This window comes from Balaenoptera ricei, chromosome 21, assembly GCF_028023285.1.
Source record: "Balaenoptera ricei isolate mBalRic1 chromosome 21, mBalRic1.hap2, whole genome shotgun sequence".
In the NCBI taxonomy this organism is placed as follows: domain Eukaryota; kingdom Metazoa; phylum Chordata; class Mammalia; order Artiodactyla; family Balaenopteridae; genus Balaenoptera; species Balaenoptera ricei.
In genome coordinates this window covers 22,035,177-22,050,822 of record NC_082659.1, presented here as the reverse complement: position 1 = coordinate 22,050,822, position 15,646 = coordinate 22,035,177, and the positions used below count along the sequence as shown (strand labels likewise).

At 48.4% G+C, this 15,646-nt stretch overlaps 1 protein-coding gene across 2 annotated transcripts in view; it reads left to right on the top strand.

Annotated features, from left to right (window-relative positions):
• The window catches only part of PRAG1 (PEAK1 related, kinase-activating pseudokinase 1), a 47,872-nt gene extending 37,914 nt beyond the window's left edge, over positions 1-9,958 (top strand). For both annotated transcript variants that reach the window (XM_059909273.1, XM_059909274.1), the window contains exons 5-6: positions 370-1,109; positions 7,839-9,958. In XM_059909273.1, the coding sequence (XP_059765256.1) occupies positions 370-1,109; positions 7,839-9,005 (1,907 nt within the window). In that variant the 3' untranslated portion in view covers positions 9,006-9,958. The remainder of the gene's footprint in view (positions 1-369; positions 1,110-7,838) is intronic.
• Positions 9,959-15,646: the final 5,688 nt, after the last annotated feature.

The window sequence follows — 15,646 nt, the reverse complement described above, 5'->3', positions numbered from 1 at the left end:
AGTGGACACTGTTTGCTCTCCTTTGTGTAAATGCGTGTGTGTGTGTGTGTGTGTGTGTGTGTGTGTGTGTGTGTGTGTTGTGTTTGGGTTGTTTGGCAGATCTCCAGAAGGATGCGTGGGAAATTGCCAGCCACGTTTCCTCTGAAGAGAGGGTCTGGGTGCTAAGGAACAGGGTAGGAGGGAGACTTCATTGGCATTGTATACCTTTTTTGCATTTTGAATTGTGTTCATTGTGCATATGTTGTCTCTTCTAGATAAAAACAAAATAAAATAAATTGCTTTGACGGAAAGAAAAAAAAAAGGCCCACGGGACCCTGGAACTGAGTGGCATGGGCCCCCAGTCTGATGGTTTCTGTTTCTCTTTTTCAGGTCCATCATCTGAGCCGACTCACTCGCCCACCAGCAGTGGGAAGGAGCTCTTCAGCCCTGTCCCCTTCCCTTCGGGCTCCACTGAGGATGTGTCCCCCGGTGGCCCCCTGCAGCCCCCGCCTCTCCCCCAGAAGAAGCTAGTGAGCCGGGCGGCCTCTTCCCCGGATGGCTTCTTCTGGACCCAAGGCTCCCCCAAGCCAAGAACAGCAGGTCCCAAGCTGAACCTCAGCCACTCAGAAACCAACGTCTGTGTCCATGACGAGTCCCACTTCAGCTACTCCTCAGGCCCCGGCAGCCGCCACCAGCACATCTTCTCTGCTTCTGAGCCTCTGGAGAAAACGTTCAAAGACAGTGGCCCCTGGGGCCCAGCGCCAGGGCTGGCGGGCAGCCAGAGCCTGCAGGGCAAAGGGGTGTCCTCGGCCGCGGCCTCCCAGCTCAGCGTGTCCAGCCAGGCCTCGGCGGGCAGCGCCCAGCTGCAGCTCCACAGCCTCCTGAGCAGCATCGGCAGCAAGGAGGGCACCTACACCAAGCTGGGAGGGCTCTACGCCCAGTCCCTGGTCCGCCTCGTGGCCAGGTGCGAGGACCTCTTCATGGGCAGCCAGAAAAAGGGGCTGCACTTCAGCGAGAATAACTGGTCCCTGTTCAAGCTGGCCTGTAACAAGCCCTGCTGCGACTCGGGGGATGCCATTTATTACTGTGCCACCTGCTCCGAGGACCCCGGCAGCACCTACGCTGTGAAAGTAGGTACCACCCCCTCCTCCCATTCCACAGTGCCACCAGCTGGGCACTGTGGTCCTGTCTTGGGGGGCAGCGCTATGGCTGGGGAAGTCATTTCCCCTCAGCCGGCTCCCGGAGGAGGCTAGTTTCCTAGAAATGCTCGGTGATCTCACTCTCTGCCTGGCCCAGGACGTGGTGCAATGTGATTTGTACAATGAATAGAAGGTTCATTCTGTGCTTTCAGGAACGAACCTACATGATCGAGTTGGATTAAGACAGTTGCCTCTTAATGTAACGGACGGAGAGTTCATTCATTTATTCAGCAGGTTTCTGTTGAATGCCTACTATGAGCCAGGTATTTTGTAAAGATCTGAGTATATAGAGGTGAACATATGGTTCCTGTGGAGCTTATAATCTAATTCGGGAGATAGGCAATTAAGATATAGTTCTTAAAATAGAGCCGGAAGGAGAGTTAGACCCAAGCATCATCTTGAACAATAAGAGTAATATTATTGATAGAGCAGTCAGTATACAACTAGACTCTTGGATGGGTGTGTTAACTACACGACCTCAAATCCTTACAGGGTAGGTAGGTGTTACAGGTGGGGAATCTGAGGCTCAAAATGATTAAATAATCTGCCCACAGCTGGCAGGTGGCTAAGATGGATTTGAACTCTTCTTTGTCTTGTCTCAAAGCCTATGCTACCACCCTGTCAGTTAAGAAAAATGAAGTTCAGGGAAGTTAAGTGACTAGTCCAAAGTAACACAGCTCTTTAATCGCTGGCCCTGGACCAGGGCTGTTGCTAGCACACCCCATTGCTCTTTTGGGGCACAGCTCTGAGTAAGCTGGTGGAGCTGTCTGTATCCATCTGGCCCCTCTGGTGGCCCCTTTTCTCATCTTCTTTTGGTGTCCCTTGAGTACCTGGTGGTCTGTGGTCCTTCTATAAATGCAGGCTTTTGTGAGGAGTGAGAAGGGAACCCTGAACTCTTTTCTGCCATCACCTGCCCCAAGACATTCTTTTATTTCTAATTAGAAAAAATGCAAACAGTGAACTAACATGAAATGGTCTTGGCGGGGTAGCTTCCTTCTTACCAGTAAGATTTTTTTTAATACTATGATTATTAGCCAAGGAAAATTGCAGTGAATTTTACTTTGAGATTTTTCTTTTAAAAAATTGGTGACACTACCATAAAATATAGATTGGGAACCCCTGATTTATTTGTTCAAGGGGCTCTGTATAATTACTCGCTGCCTTCTTGCAAAAAAACTAGGCAGGAAGGTAGCTATTAGGAGGATCCAGTTCATTGTCAGAAATCAAGGCCCCAAAAGACTAGATAGATTTCTTGAACTTCATTGCCTCTTTATATCTGAACTCAGCAGCTGCTCTCTTGTTGAGCTACCCTTCCTGGTCACCCCCCACAACCACAATTAAAAGAAAAAGAAACAACCCCAGCGTTTCCCTTCCTATTAGGAAGGTGCTGTATCCAGTAAAGGAAGAGTGAGTAGACCCTCCAGAGAGCTGGACGTGGTCAGCCTGGTCATCCCTGGTGGCCCAGAGCCAGGGGTCTGTATCCATGCAATGAAAGGGATGTAAATTTGAGCTCCTTGAAAGTCAAGGGGATGGAGGTGCCTTTAGGAAGTTCTTTGCTTCTGCCAGCCTAGTGGACCTGAGAAAGGGATCTGTGAATAATGTCTCTGCTTCCACCCTGAACATTTCCTGTGTTCAAGTGCATGTGTTACTCTCCCCTGTCTCCTTGGGCTGGACCTGGGCGGCTCCTTCACTGTCAAGGGACAGCTGACTTTTCCATTTTGAGGAGGAAAGAGCCTGGTGGGACAGGCTTAATCCCTCTTGCCCATGGGGTAGAAAGTGATATGGCCCAGAGGCCACCTGGTGCAAGATCTGCCGCTGGATCAGAACCTCCGGGCAAAGGGGTTTGGTTTTTATATCCGTGATGGTGATGTGCACGTTGGATTCTAGGACCTCCTGTAACAATGTAGAATTAGCCAGTTCTCACAAGAACAGTGCAGAAAATTCAGCATTTCCAGAGGATGTTAAAAGGCAGCATCGTTCATTCCATTTGAAATCTAAACCATAAGGAAGCCAGCGATAGACCTTGGTCCTCTTAAGGAAGAGAGTCCCAGGGGTCTCCTCTTTGATTTTGCTGGAGCCTTGGCAGCTCAGGGACTATCTCTGTAATGTGTGAAAAGGAAATCTGGAGAAGAGCTTCCAGTATTCAGAGTCTGGGGAACAACAATATCAATTTGCAAATGTGCCTGGCCTGGGGGGGAGGGGTGGGGGGCGGGGCACGGAGCATCCTTCCACTCTGCTGTTGCACTTCATTAGTGCTGGTCCTAGATGGAATACAGTCATCTGCATCGGCTGAATCCCCAGGAGTGGGGAGCGGGGCTCCTTCCCGCACCGCCTGGCTGTGGCTGAGCTCGCTCCATCCGTGCCTGGGAAGCAGGAGCTTCGGTTGCAGGCTCGCACCTGCTCGGGCTGACGCTGGTCCCTCCGTTTGTGGGCTTGGCACCCTGTAGCGCGAGGAGGTGAAGCCAGCTCCTGTAGCCCAGCTCTACGAGTATGAGGAGGGAAAAAAAGCCTTAATTGTGTGTGCTTTCGAAGCTGTTTCATGCCTCAGTCAGCCAGAACTCCGCTAATTAGGGACCCGTGCTAAGCGGGCTGGGCCTTTTTTATTTAACAGACGTGACTTAGCCCAGATTTTCAACCACGAATCAGGCCGTGGCACCGAAGTTTAAAGTGAGACTTGGCTCAGTGAAACGTTTGAAATTTGAGCTGAACCAAAGGTCTGTGTGAAGGTCTTGAGCCAGAACTCAAGCACAGACTCCCTGAAAATGAACTTGGGGGGCGGTGAGGGGAGATGGGGTGGAAAAGAAGCCGTCCCCTCCCTCCGCCCCCTCCTCTCCCCTCACCCCTAATTAGACACTGCAGAATGATCTTGGGGGCCCCGCCCGGGGCTGCCCCTCTGGATAACTGCACTCTGTCTTTTGTTCGAGGCAGTGAGGAAGCTGCAGGTCTTGCCAGAGGGACCAGCTCACTGATTCTGAAATGCATTCAGGCCACTTTTCATTTACTCTGCTCTTTCATTCACGTCTCTGTGCGAAGTGCCTGGAGCTCCCGAGGAGAGCGTTTGCTGGCCCGGGCCTTTGACACCCTGGAGAAAGGGGATCCTTGGAAACACAGCCCAGGCCCCGGCAGCTGCGCCCTCTGGGTTTGTACAGCCAGCCAGCTCTGGATTGCCCAGCACCACCGCATGGCTACAGCCAGACCCGCAAGGGCAGTCACCATAGCAACCTCTCCCGGTGGGTGCTCGCCTGGGCATTGTGTTGAAAGCCACACCTGTGTTGTGTCCTTTAATGCTCCCAGTGACCCTGTGAAGAGGGACACTGCCCCTGAGATACAGAGGAGAAACACACTTGGAGATAAATACCATTGATCTTCAGTATTTGTGGATTCTGCATTTGTGAATTCGATGCTGAAACTTACTTGTAACCCCACATCAATACTTGGAGGGCTTTGGGGTTCATTACTGAACTGGCACACAGTGGGCGGGGGCGGAAATCCGGGTCATCCGACTTGCAAATCTTCAGCTGAGGTGGCACAAGGGGACCCTCCGCCTTCTTGTCTCAGCTCTCATACTGTACACAGATGTACTTTTTGTGTCTATTTAGTGCCTCATCATCACACTTTTGTGCTTTTCGTTGGTGATTTCGCTCTTTAAAATGGCCACGCTGAGCGCTGAAGTCCTGTCTCGTGTTCCTAAGGTCAGGAAGGATGTGATGCACCTTTGAGAGGGTGTTAGATCAGCTTAGTTCAGGCATGAGTTACACTGCTGTCGGCCGTGAGTCAGTGTTAGTGCATCAGCAGTATCTATGAATAAGGCGTCTTTAAACAGAAACACACACACAATATACAACAAGGTTACGTATTGATCAGTTGGTGAACATCTTGTGACCAGAGGCTTGCAAGCACTTCACATTGTATTTGCCCAGGAGCAGTCGTTCAGCATTCATGCATTCAGTGTTTGTGGCTACTTAACAGAACATAACGACCACAAATAACAAGAATCAAGGGAAAGTTGCCAATGTTTGCAGAGTTTATATTTAAACTAAGGTCCTTTTCACTCCAAAGCCCATACTTTTCACCTCCAGAACGCTTCTTAGCTGTATAATCTAGGGCAAATAATTTAACCTCTTGAAGTCTCAGTTTCCTCCTCTGTAGTAGCATCTACCTCATGGAGTTGTTCAATGAGATTTAACGAGACACTACATGAAAAAATGCTTTGTAGGCATGGTGCAAGATCGGTAGGTATATGTTGTAGTTGAGAAGCCCTCACTGGAGGGGATGACATCAGTATCCATGGATGGCACAGCAGACGGGTCCATACACGGTGGTTGGTATTTATATGCAAGACTATTTTTTGAGGACGCCTCCCAAATTTCCTTTCGTGTAATAGTGTTCCAGAAGACTGCCATTTAAAAACTGAATACAGGGCTTCCCCGGTGGCGCAGTGGTTAAGAATCCACCTGCCAATGCAGGGGACACGGGTTCGATCCCTGGCCCGGGAAGATCCCACACGCCGCGGAGCAGCTAAGCCCGTGCGCCACAACTACTGAGCCTGCGCTCTGGAGCCTGTGCTCCGCAACGGGAGAGGCCACAACAATGAGAGGCCCGCGCACCGCAACGAAGAGTAGGCCCTGCTTGCCTCAACTAGAGAGAGCCCATGCGCAGCAATGGGGACCCAACACAGCCAAAAATAAAAACCGAATACCGCTGGGTGTGTTCGGATAAGAAAGAGCCTGCAGCAGTGCCTTTTAGGCATGCATTCTGAAATCACTTTTGTTAGTGTAATAGGAGGCACTGTCTGGGATAAAATGTACTTCCCTTTTATTTCTATTCTACTTCTCTAATAGAGGGATCAATAAATTAATGTGTTCTCTCCCCCCAGCCCTCCAATTATCTTTTAAAAAGTTTTCTCAGAAGCTGAGCTCTTTTATGCCAGGTTTTATGCTGAGCTTTGTAGAGCTGCAATATAAATAAATCTCTTTGAAAAGGTACTTGCAACAGAACTTCTGAAAACATCACCTGTAAGCATTGTGGTGCCCCATGAACACTGCTGTACTCATTTGAGTGCAGCCACGCAGCACCCCAAAGGGTTATTTTGGGATTCTTTGCAGGATGATATTTTATAGATGGAGGCGAAATGCCTTTCTTCTCAGGATTACGCACTGATCCTTACCTTTCTACAAAGTACGGCTGGGGTTGCATCATCTCCTTTGGAGAGGGGCACTCACAGACCATCTACCGTCCCTTTCAGTGTAATTAGAGGGAAACTGAGGCCTGACGGGGCCATTGTGTCTGGCTCAAGACTCTTCAGTTGTGTGGTCACCAGATGAGGGTTCCTGTTGCTCAGGATCCTTAGGTGGCAGTCGCTGTCGTTAGTACAAGAAGATGTAGAAGCAGTGGGAAAGACACTGGGAACTCCCCAAAGGAGCTTGAGATCATCCATCTGTTTATTCCCACCTTTGGTTCAGAGGGTGCCTTTGGGCCCTCTGGGTTCCCTATTCTCTGGAGAGCTTTCTGTTTTCTTTCAGCTGCTCTGACTCACCCTTGGAGGAAAAGCTCGTGGCTTCCACTTAGCGGCTCCACTGAAATCAGCCCCGCAGGTTGTGCCAGCTGGTAGGCATGGCATATGTACCTGGATCTAGAAACTAGGGCAGCCTAAGAGAATTTGACCAAGTCCTAGAGGTTTAGGGCCTGCATCTGCCCCCGAGATTCCCCAAGAAGGGAACATCCCAGGGGTCGAACACATCTATTATAAGGTAGCTGCCAATTCAGGTGCGAGGGCTGGGGAGTGAGGCTGACTGCCTGTGTAAGCTCTTATCTGGCTTCCTGAGAATTTGTCCAGCCTACGTTGTGGGCATGGGGACGTCTTCCTACCAAGGGAACTCTCTTGCTGGGTTGTATGATAATTTTAGGTTTAACTTGTTAAGAAATTGCCAAACTCTACTCCAAAGTGGTGGTACCATTTTACATTCCACCAGCCATAAATGAGAGTTCCCATTTCTCCACATCCTCATAGACACTTGCTATTATCATTTTATTATAGCCATTCTGGTGGGCCTCACCTGGTCTCTCATTGTGGTTTTGACTTGCATTTCCCTTATGACTCATGATGTTGAACATCTTTTCATGTGTTTATGGCCAATTCTATATTTCTTTGGTGAAATGCCTGTTAATATCTTTTGCCCACTTTTTGATTGGGTAATTTATCTTATTACTGCGTTGCAAGAGTTTTTGGTAAATTCTGGATAGAAATCATTTTACTGGATATGTGTCTTGCAAATATTTCCTCCCACTATTGTCTTTGCATTTTCTTAGTATCTTTTGAAGCATACAAGTTTTGAATTTCGGTAAGGTCAAGTTTGTCCATTTTTTTCTCTTATGGACCATGCTTTTGGTGTGGTATCTGAGAAATCCTTGCTCAACCTAAGGTCTCAAAGATTCTGTCCTGTGTTTTCTTCAAAAGTGTGTATGTTTTGGCTCTCACATCTAAGTCTCTCCATTTTGACCTAGGTCTCTGGGATCCATTTTGAGTTAAATTGTGTGTACGGTGTGAGATATGGGTTTAAGTTCACCGTTTTGCCTGTGGATATCTAAGTGTCCCAACACCAGTTGCTGAACCGAATGATGGCTCTGGCTCTTTGACCTCACTGCCCCTTTCCCCCACAGATCTGCAAAACCCCTGAGCCCAAAGCAGCCTCATACTGCAGCCCTTCCGTGCCCGTGCACTTCAACATCCAGCAGGACTGCGGCCACTTTGTCGCCTCGGTGCCCTCCAGCATGCTCACCTCTCCCGATGCGCCCAAGGACCCCCTGTCTGCCCTGCCTTCACATCCCCCCGCCCAGGAGCAGGACTGCGTGGTGGTCATCACCCGAGAGGTACCCCACCAGACCGCCTCGGACTTCGTGCAAGACTCAGCCGCCAGCCACCAGTCTGAGCCCGAGGTCTACGAGCGGCGCGTGTGCTTCCTGCTTCTGCAGCTCTGCAACGGGCTGGAGCACCTGAAGGAGCACGGGATCATCCACCGGGACCTGTGCCTGGAGAACCTGCTGCTGGTGCACTGCGCCCCGCAGGCCTCCCCGGACCCCTCCTCCGCCACCTCCTGGGCCCCTCCCACCACCATACCCCCTGCCCCTGCCGCTACCCCCTCCTCTTGCCCCTCTGCCGCCCTCCCAGCCGGCGTCACCCCGACCCCTCCGGCTGGCCCCGCCTGTCAGGGAGGGCCCGGCGAGAAGCACTTGCCCCGACTCATCATCAGCAACTTCCTGAAGGCCAAGCAGAAGCCGGGCGGTACCACCAACCTGCAGCAGAAAAAGAGCCAGGCCCGCCTGGCCCCAGAGATCGTGTCTGCCTCCCAGTACCGCAAGTTCGACGAGTTCCAGACGGGCATCCTCATTTACGAGCTGCTCCACCAGCCCAACCCGTTCGAGGTGCGGGCCCAGCTGCGGGAGCAGGACTACCGGCAGGAGGACCTGCCCCCGCTGCCCGCGCTGTCCCTCTACTCGCCGGGCCTGCAGCGGCTCGCGCACCTGCTGCTGCAGGCCGACCCCATCAAGCGCATCCGCATCGGCGAGGCCAAGCGCGTGCTGCAGTGCCTCCTGTGGGGACCCCGGCGCGAGCTGGTGGAGCAGCCGCGCCCCTCGGAGGAGGTGCTGTGCGCCACGCTCAGCAACTGGATCGACATGAAGCGGGCCCTGATGATGATGAAGTTCGCCGAGAAGGCGGTGGACCGCCGGCGCGGGGTGGAGCTGGAGGACTGGCTCTGCTGCCAGTATCTGGCGTCGGCGGAGCCCGGAGCTCTCTTACAATCGCTGAAGCTCCTGCAGCTTCTGTGAGGCGGCCCCCGGCCCCCGCGCTGCCCCCAGCCCCGCCCTGCCTTGCCTTGGAAACATCTTTGTCTCCTGGGAAATGGTACAAATGACTGTTGTACTTGGATGTAATATATATATTAATGTGTTATATATATACGTAAGATATAAATACAAAAGACTGAGGATGTCACTGCCCACCCTGGTCTGGCCTCCTCTCCTCCCCTAGTCTTGAAGTTTTCCCCTGCAATTATGTACATTTCTAGCTTATTGCAAGGTCCTGAGGACAGTGTGGCCAGCAGAGTGAAGCCTGGACTCTGGTCTCACTACCCCATTATGGGATCTCTTTACCCTCTTGTCAAGTGGCTATTTAAAAAAAAAAAAAAAACCTCCATTTTTAATTAAAATTTTCGGTTGACTCATGAGTAAAGCTCTTTCATCCTCAAGTGCCCAAGTGCGTTAATACCTTTGGTGGGTAAAATTGTTTTTAAGCCCCTGAAGCAGTGGCTTCAAGACCACTTGAACTGTCCTCTATGTTACCCTTCTCGTAAGATAGAGCAACAGGCCGCAAGGGCCCCAGGCATGCGGAGACCAGTTAATCTTCCCTGCTCTCTCCCCACCTAACAAGTCTCTTAGGAAGAATCCAGGCACAGCTCTGGTGTGATCCCAGAATTTCAGAATTGAATCCCACTGCTTGAAGCCCATTTCCAGTTTGCTAAAGCTGGTTGTCATTTGTATCAGAAGCCCGGCTCAAAGCAGAAGCCACCCCAGATGGTTCAAATGACAAGACCTTAACAGGGGACCGCTTAGAGAGTTGTGGGCAGGGTTAAGAGAAAAACAAAGGATGATGAGGCAAAAGCAAGGGCAGGAATGGGGAGGATTCACTCAACCTGTTTCCCACCTGTCATCCCTAGGCCAAGACCAGTGAGATGCCAGACAGCAAGGGGGCCTGGGTGATACAGTCTGCAGGACTGGCCTCCCTGGGCAGGGTCGAGAAGAATGGATGGAGGGCTAGGTGGAAAACAGCCCACCGTTACTGCTGTCCTAGATAAGGACAGGGCAAGAATAGAACTCCGGTGTTCCCACTTTCAGACCGCTAGGCCCCCTGCTGTTCTAAGCTCCTTTGGGTTTCCATTTTCAAAAACTCATTCAAAATACTTTAAAAATACTCAAAGAAAATTAGGAAGCAGCAGATCTTTCCTCCTCAAAACTAGACTCACAAGAAGTCACTAAATACTCATTTGAAGGGAAACAGCCCAAGACCCTTGTATTTCTACCTAAAGAGTAATCTTCCAACATGTGAACTAATTTCTCAAACCTTGTTAATAGCTATGGACAATTTTAAAACAAATGCAAAGATCTTAATGAATGTCCTAGAAATCTAGGAATGTGGCTAGCAACCAGGATGGGGAAATCTCCCAGGTCACCTTCTGCATATTAATTTCACTCCTTTTACAAGCCTTCCAGCCTGGGACTCCAGGTAAACACACCTACACTTCCAAGCATCTGAGGTGAAACCTGGGGCTTCAGGGCACATTTGTCATTCAACTGTTGCTTGAGCATTGAGGGAAGAAGTGGCTAAAACCAACTTCCAACTATGTTTGTACAAGAGAAAGAGTTTTGAACATGGAAATCATAATTCTCCATAGGACCTGTCTGTTTCAGGGGGTATTATTTTGTCAGTTGTTTCTTCCTGGGAATTTTCCAGGCAAACCCTCTGAATTCGATTTGCTGTCTTTTGCTTTCTTGTTCTTTCTCACTTCAAATAAATAAACAATGGAGAGGGAGGAAACAAATATTCTGCCAGGGGAATGCAGTGCTATTTGGAAATAAACGTCTCAAGAGGCACATTTTAAACCTCTGAATTAACTGCACCTTTTTTATATGCCACCCACTTCAGGAAAAAAAAAACAAACAACTGAGATGGTAGAAAAGGTTTTAGGAACCAAAATGAACCCAAAAATAAAGGTGGAAAGAAAAGGAACTATAGCAATAAATTCTAATTGAGAAGAATGATAGCGATCAAACATAAAACTTACTTCTGAGCTGTCCACCAACTTAGAAAAGTAGAAAACAACCGGTTGCAGAATTCGTGTAATTTTAGGAAACTGTTCATCGGGAGGAACAAACATTTTCCTTGTGCTTGGTTTTGAAGGGACTTTGCCAAGGATTTCCTTGTTTGAAGGCATCGAATAATGTTCCCAATAGCACATATACAAAATAACATTTTTCTAGATAGGGCAATTTCTTCTATCCACAGTTGGTGAAATCCAAGTGTGGAGTGTTCAGGCCTCTTTTCATCGAGGTAGTTCTGCAGGGCACTGGCCACCCACTCATCCCCATGGATCCACCTCTTCTGTGAACAGTAAGTCACGTAGCTACAAATATTAGCTTTGGCAAACAGCTTCATTCACACAAAATTCAGGGGCTCGATATAACTGGTTTTTTGTTACCCCAAAATACACCTGGGATGCATGGCTTTACCTCACAGAAAGTTCAAGCACCGAATGGATTAAGTCCAGAAACAAAAGTTTCTTCCACAGACTGAGGTTCAGAAATAAGCAGGGACCTTTATATGATGACAGTCTCGTAACATATGGCTATTTCATAGTTCTGTTATCTGTGAGTTCATCTCCTTTTTTTCTTGGCTTTAGACCCAACTACTGGTATTTAAATCTCCAGGGTTTTTTCCCTCCAACTCTGAGTCAAGTCGTCCCCATATCCTTTCCACATTGTAATTTGGGTTGTTAACGGCCTTTCCCTTTCTCATGCCAAGATGTGGAATCGTTCTCTTTCCTGTAGGCGTTACGAAGCAGGCATCTAAATTATTATATCCTTGCCAGAAGCAAGATAAGCACTTCAGGGATGATTTATTTATCAAAACACATGGCTCAGATCTAAAAAGACAGGGCTCTGGGGAGCTGTAGTTATCACTGTGTGACATGTCCTGGTTTTCAAAGGCTTGGGGCTGGAAAAAGCTCTTTTGTGATGCACACATGTACACAAAACAGTTATGAAGATTTTGAAGAGGGAAGACACACGTTACTTTAATGACTTCTCTGAAATGTGTTCTTTAAATATACAGCCAATAAAGGAAGCAGCCCTTTCCCACTCTGATGAATGTCTATAAATCTTTGAAGATCTAAGGATAAGCTCATTAAATCTCATTAAAATAGTAGATTTATAACGTAAAATCTGCTTGGCATATTTAATAGAGGGTGAGGTAAATGGAATTGATTTATTAGAAACCAAAATTTAAACCAACTGCTGTCATTGCTAAAAATAAAAGACAAGAATAAAACATCTGGGGTAAGGTCTATGGGACAAAAGTCTTGACAAATTACTCTTTCCTTCTCTTTTCCAATGCTAATTATGTGGTTAATGACAGTCAAGGAAACCTACTCCAGGCAAGAGATGTCTTCGGAGGACCTGTGCCCTGGAAAGGAGGTCATCTTAAGGAAAGGAGTCCAAATTAACCCAAACACAATATCATTGATTGAGGGGGAACTGGGGATGGGCCAGAACTTCCATGGTCAGTTTGGAAACTTACTGGGTCCTGGGTATTCAGTCTTCTCTGATCTGCATGTTTCCTCCTGGGACTTGACTACATCCATCCCAACTTTCTGGAGTGGAGGAAGCAAAGTCAAGTTTACTTGGGGTTTTTCTGCATGCCAGCAAGCCAACTTGGTATTGGGCTATCCCAGTAGGACTTGAACATGTACACTTATCATATATTCTGAATGCTGGATTCAAATCTTTCCAGATCTTTTACCAGAAGTGATTACAGCTATTTCCTACAAAAACACTGTCCTGAACACCAGATGTGCTTAGACTACCAAAACATTTATGTATGGTATTAGGACCTAAAGGTCATTCTTCAGGCTCCTGACTTGATGCCCTATCAGGGCTAATCAGGAATGGAGACAGGTTAAGGGAACTGAGCATGGCAACTGAACTCTTCATCTAAGAGTGGAAGAGAAGGCAGGAAATGAGAAGACAAGATTCAGAGACAAACCACCTGTTTTATCACTTGCCTGGATCCAGCCCTGAGGACTTCCCACAACCCCCAAAAAGGTATTCTTATGTCTTAGTCCAGTAGGGCTGCTATAACAAAATGCCATAAAGGGTGGCTTATGACAACAGAAATTTATTTCTCATAGTTCTAGAAGCTGGTAAGTCCAAGATCAAGGTGCCAGCAGATTCAGTTCTGGTAATACCACACTCCTTAGTCCATAGACGGCCATATTTTCACTGTATCGTCACATGGCAGAAAGGGCAAGGAAGGTCTCTGGGGTCTCTTTTATAAGACCACTAATGCCATTCATGAAGGCCCCAACCTCATGACGTTATTACTACCCAAAGGCCCCACCACCTAATACCATCACACGGGGAATTGAGTTTCAATGTATGAATTTTGGGGGGAGAGGGGGGCACACAAACATTCAGTCCACAGCATCACTCTTGTCAAGACCTTCACTGGGATCATATGGACACTATTCTGTTCTCAAAGAGCTCCAGCCATGTGGAAACTATAGAACTCTAGATTGCGTAGATTTCAATTTCCAAGTTTATAGCAGTTTCCTTTAAAAGTTAGAAAGACTTGGGACTTCCCTGGTGGCGCAGTGGTTAAGAATCCGCCTGCCAATGCAGGGGACACGGGTTCCATCCCTGCTCTGGGAAGATCCCACATGCCGCGGAGCAACTAAGTCCGTGTACCACAACTACTGAGCCTGCGCTCTACTGCCCGCAAGCCACTACTACTGAGCCCACGTGCTGTATCTACTGAAGCCCGCACGCTCTAGAGCCTGTGCTCCACAACAAGAGAAGCCCGCGCACCGCAATGAAGAGTAGACCCTGCTCGCCGCAACTAGAGAAAGCCTGCGCACAGCAATGAAGACCCAACACAGCCAAAAATAATAAATAAATATAAACAAATAAATAAATTTTTAAAAATTGTGCCCTTTATTTATGTCCTTTCTTTACTGACCATTCCTATCACCATGATGATGGAAACAATTTTTGGTTTTCCTAAAGGAGTGACAGAGATCGCCTCTCCCCTACCCCTCAGTCTTATTGGCTTTATTTATTTTGAGAATGTAAAACATAACATGGCACTAAAAGCCCAAACTATTCCAAAAAAATATACTCAGAGAAGTATCACCCCCCCCCCATCTCCTGTCGCCATCCCTCCATCATTTCCACCCTGCTCCCACCCATCCTCACTGATTTCTTCTTTATCCCTCCTGTGGGCCATGAACCAAATGAGCAGAGGCAAATATATTTCTTTTGTCTCACACAAAAGTTAGTAGACTGGAGATGCAAGAGCACTTTGGTTTTCTCTCTTAGCGGTGTGTCAACAGAAGCTTTCTTAAATTGAGGAGGAAACTTGATCCCTCACTTGATTCAGAGAATTGACAGGGTTTCATCGCCTTCGACCCAGGTATTAAAAACATCATTTGCACAGCTTGAAGAGTATTCATCCACCAAAGTTTTAAAGATCCCTTAGTGCTATAGCTCCTCAGTTCTTAGGACAACCCATTTCATTGCCATGGAGAGGTATGGACTGTTTTTCCTCCCAGATAGAAATCCTGAGGTTTGCCCCAAACCGCAGTCAGCATTGAGAGCAGACCCCTGAGTTTAATGATGAATTTTATCCTTGACCCTCACTCCTCTCTGGAGTGGCACTGCTGGTTCTTGCACTTGGAACCCAGCACTTCTTTGATAAGCTCTGCATTGAGCCCGTACCGCAAACTCGACCTGCTGACCATGGCCAGGTCGCAGAGGAAAATGTTTCCACAATGATCTTCCAGAAAGAGTGTTCAAGGAGGGAAAAGATTGTGCTACTCTGCGGCTTGGCTTTTCTGTGGCTTTTCCCTGACTGTAGACAGTGCCATGTAAGCAACAAGAACTCCACTAATGGAAATTGTTTATGGAACTTAGAGTTAACTCTTCAACAAAAGGAGCCTGATGCTGTTGGTCTTGGCCGAGTTCGGCATGAGTCATGCGCTGTTTCAAGTACCTGATTGACTATGGACAGAATGAAGGGGCTCGCTGGCTGTTCTGTTCAGTGGAACAGCTCCACATGGAAACAGGGACTGGGGTAGAGAAGTGGGGTGAGTGTGCGGGCCATGCTTCCAGCGCAGAAGGCACACAAGGGCACAGAGCAGAGAGAGCCTTCTCGGCCAGTGCCGACGATACCCCTGCAGCTGGAGCTGGCAGCCTCCTCCCAGCTATGAATCACACATTTGATTGCAGCCCTCAGCCTGCAGACAGCCCCGAGCCAGCTGCTGGGCCCTGCCTGATCGTTGCGCAGCCCCCTTTGTTTCAACTCTGGAAAGGCAGCAGCCCATCGGAGAAAGCATTGGAATGAAGAAAACCAAGGGCATTGTGACATGGGCATTGATGTCCTTTGGGTAGGATAACCATTGCTGAACAATGCCCAGCTCACAAGTGCTCCTACAAAGGAGCTTTCTCTGGGAGCTCCTCTCTAGGAGCAGTTTGCTGAAGAGTCAGGATTATCACCTTCCAGGGCACAAGCCCTGGAAGGTCTGGAACTTCTCCTCTGTGGTACCTCTAACGTTACCATGAAGGGAAAGAAAGGCTGTCGGAGAGAGACACTTAATATCCCTGGAATGATTCTGTTAAGAGCATGTCACAAGCCCTGGGAA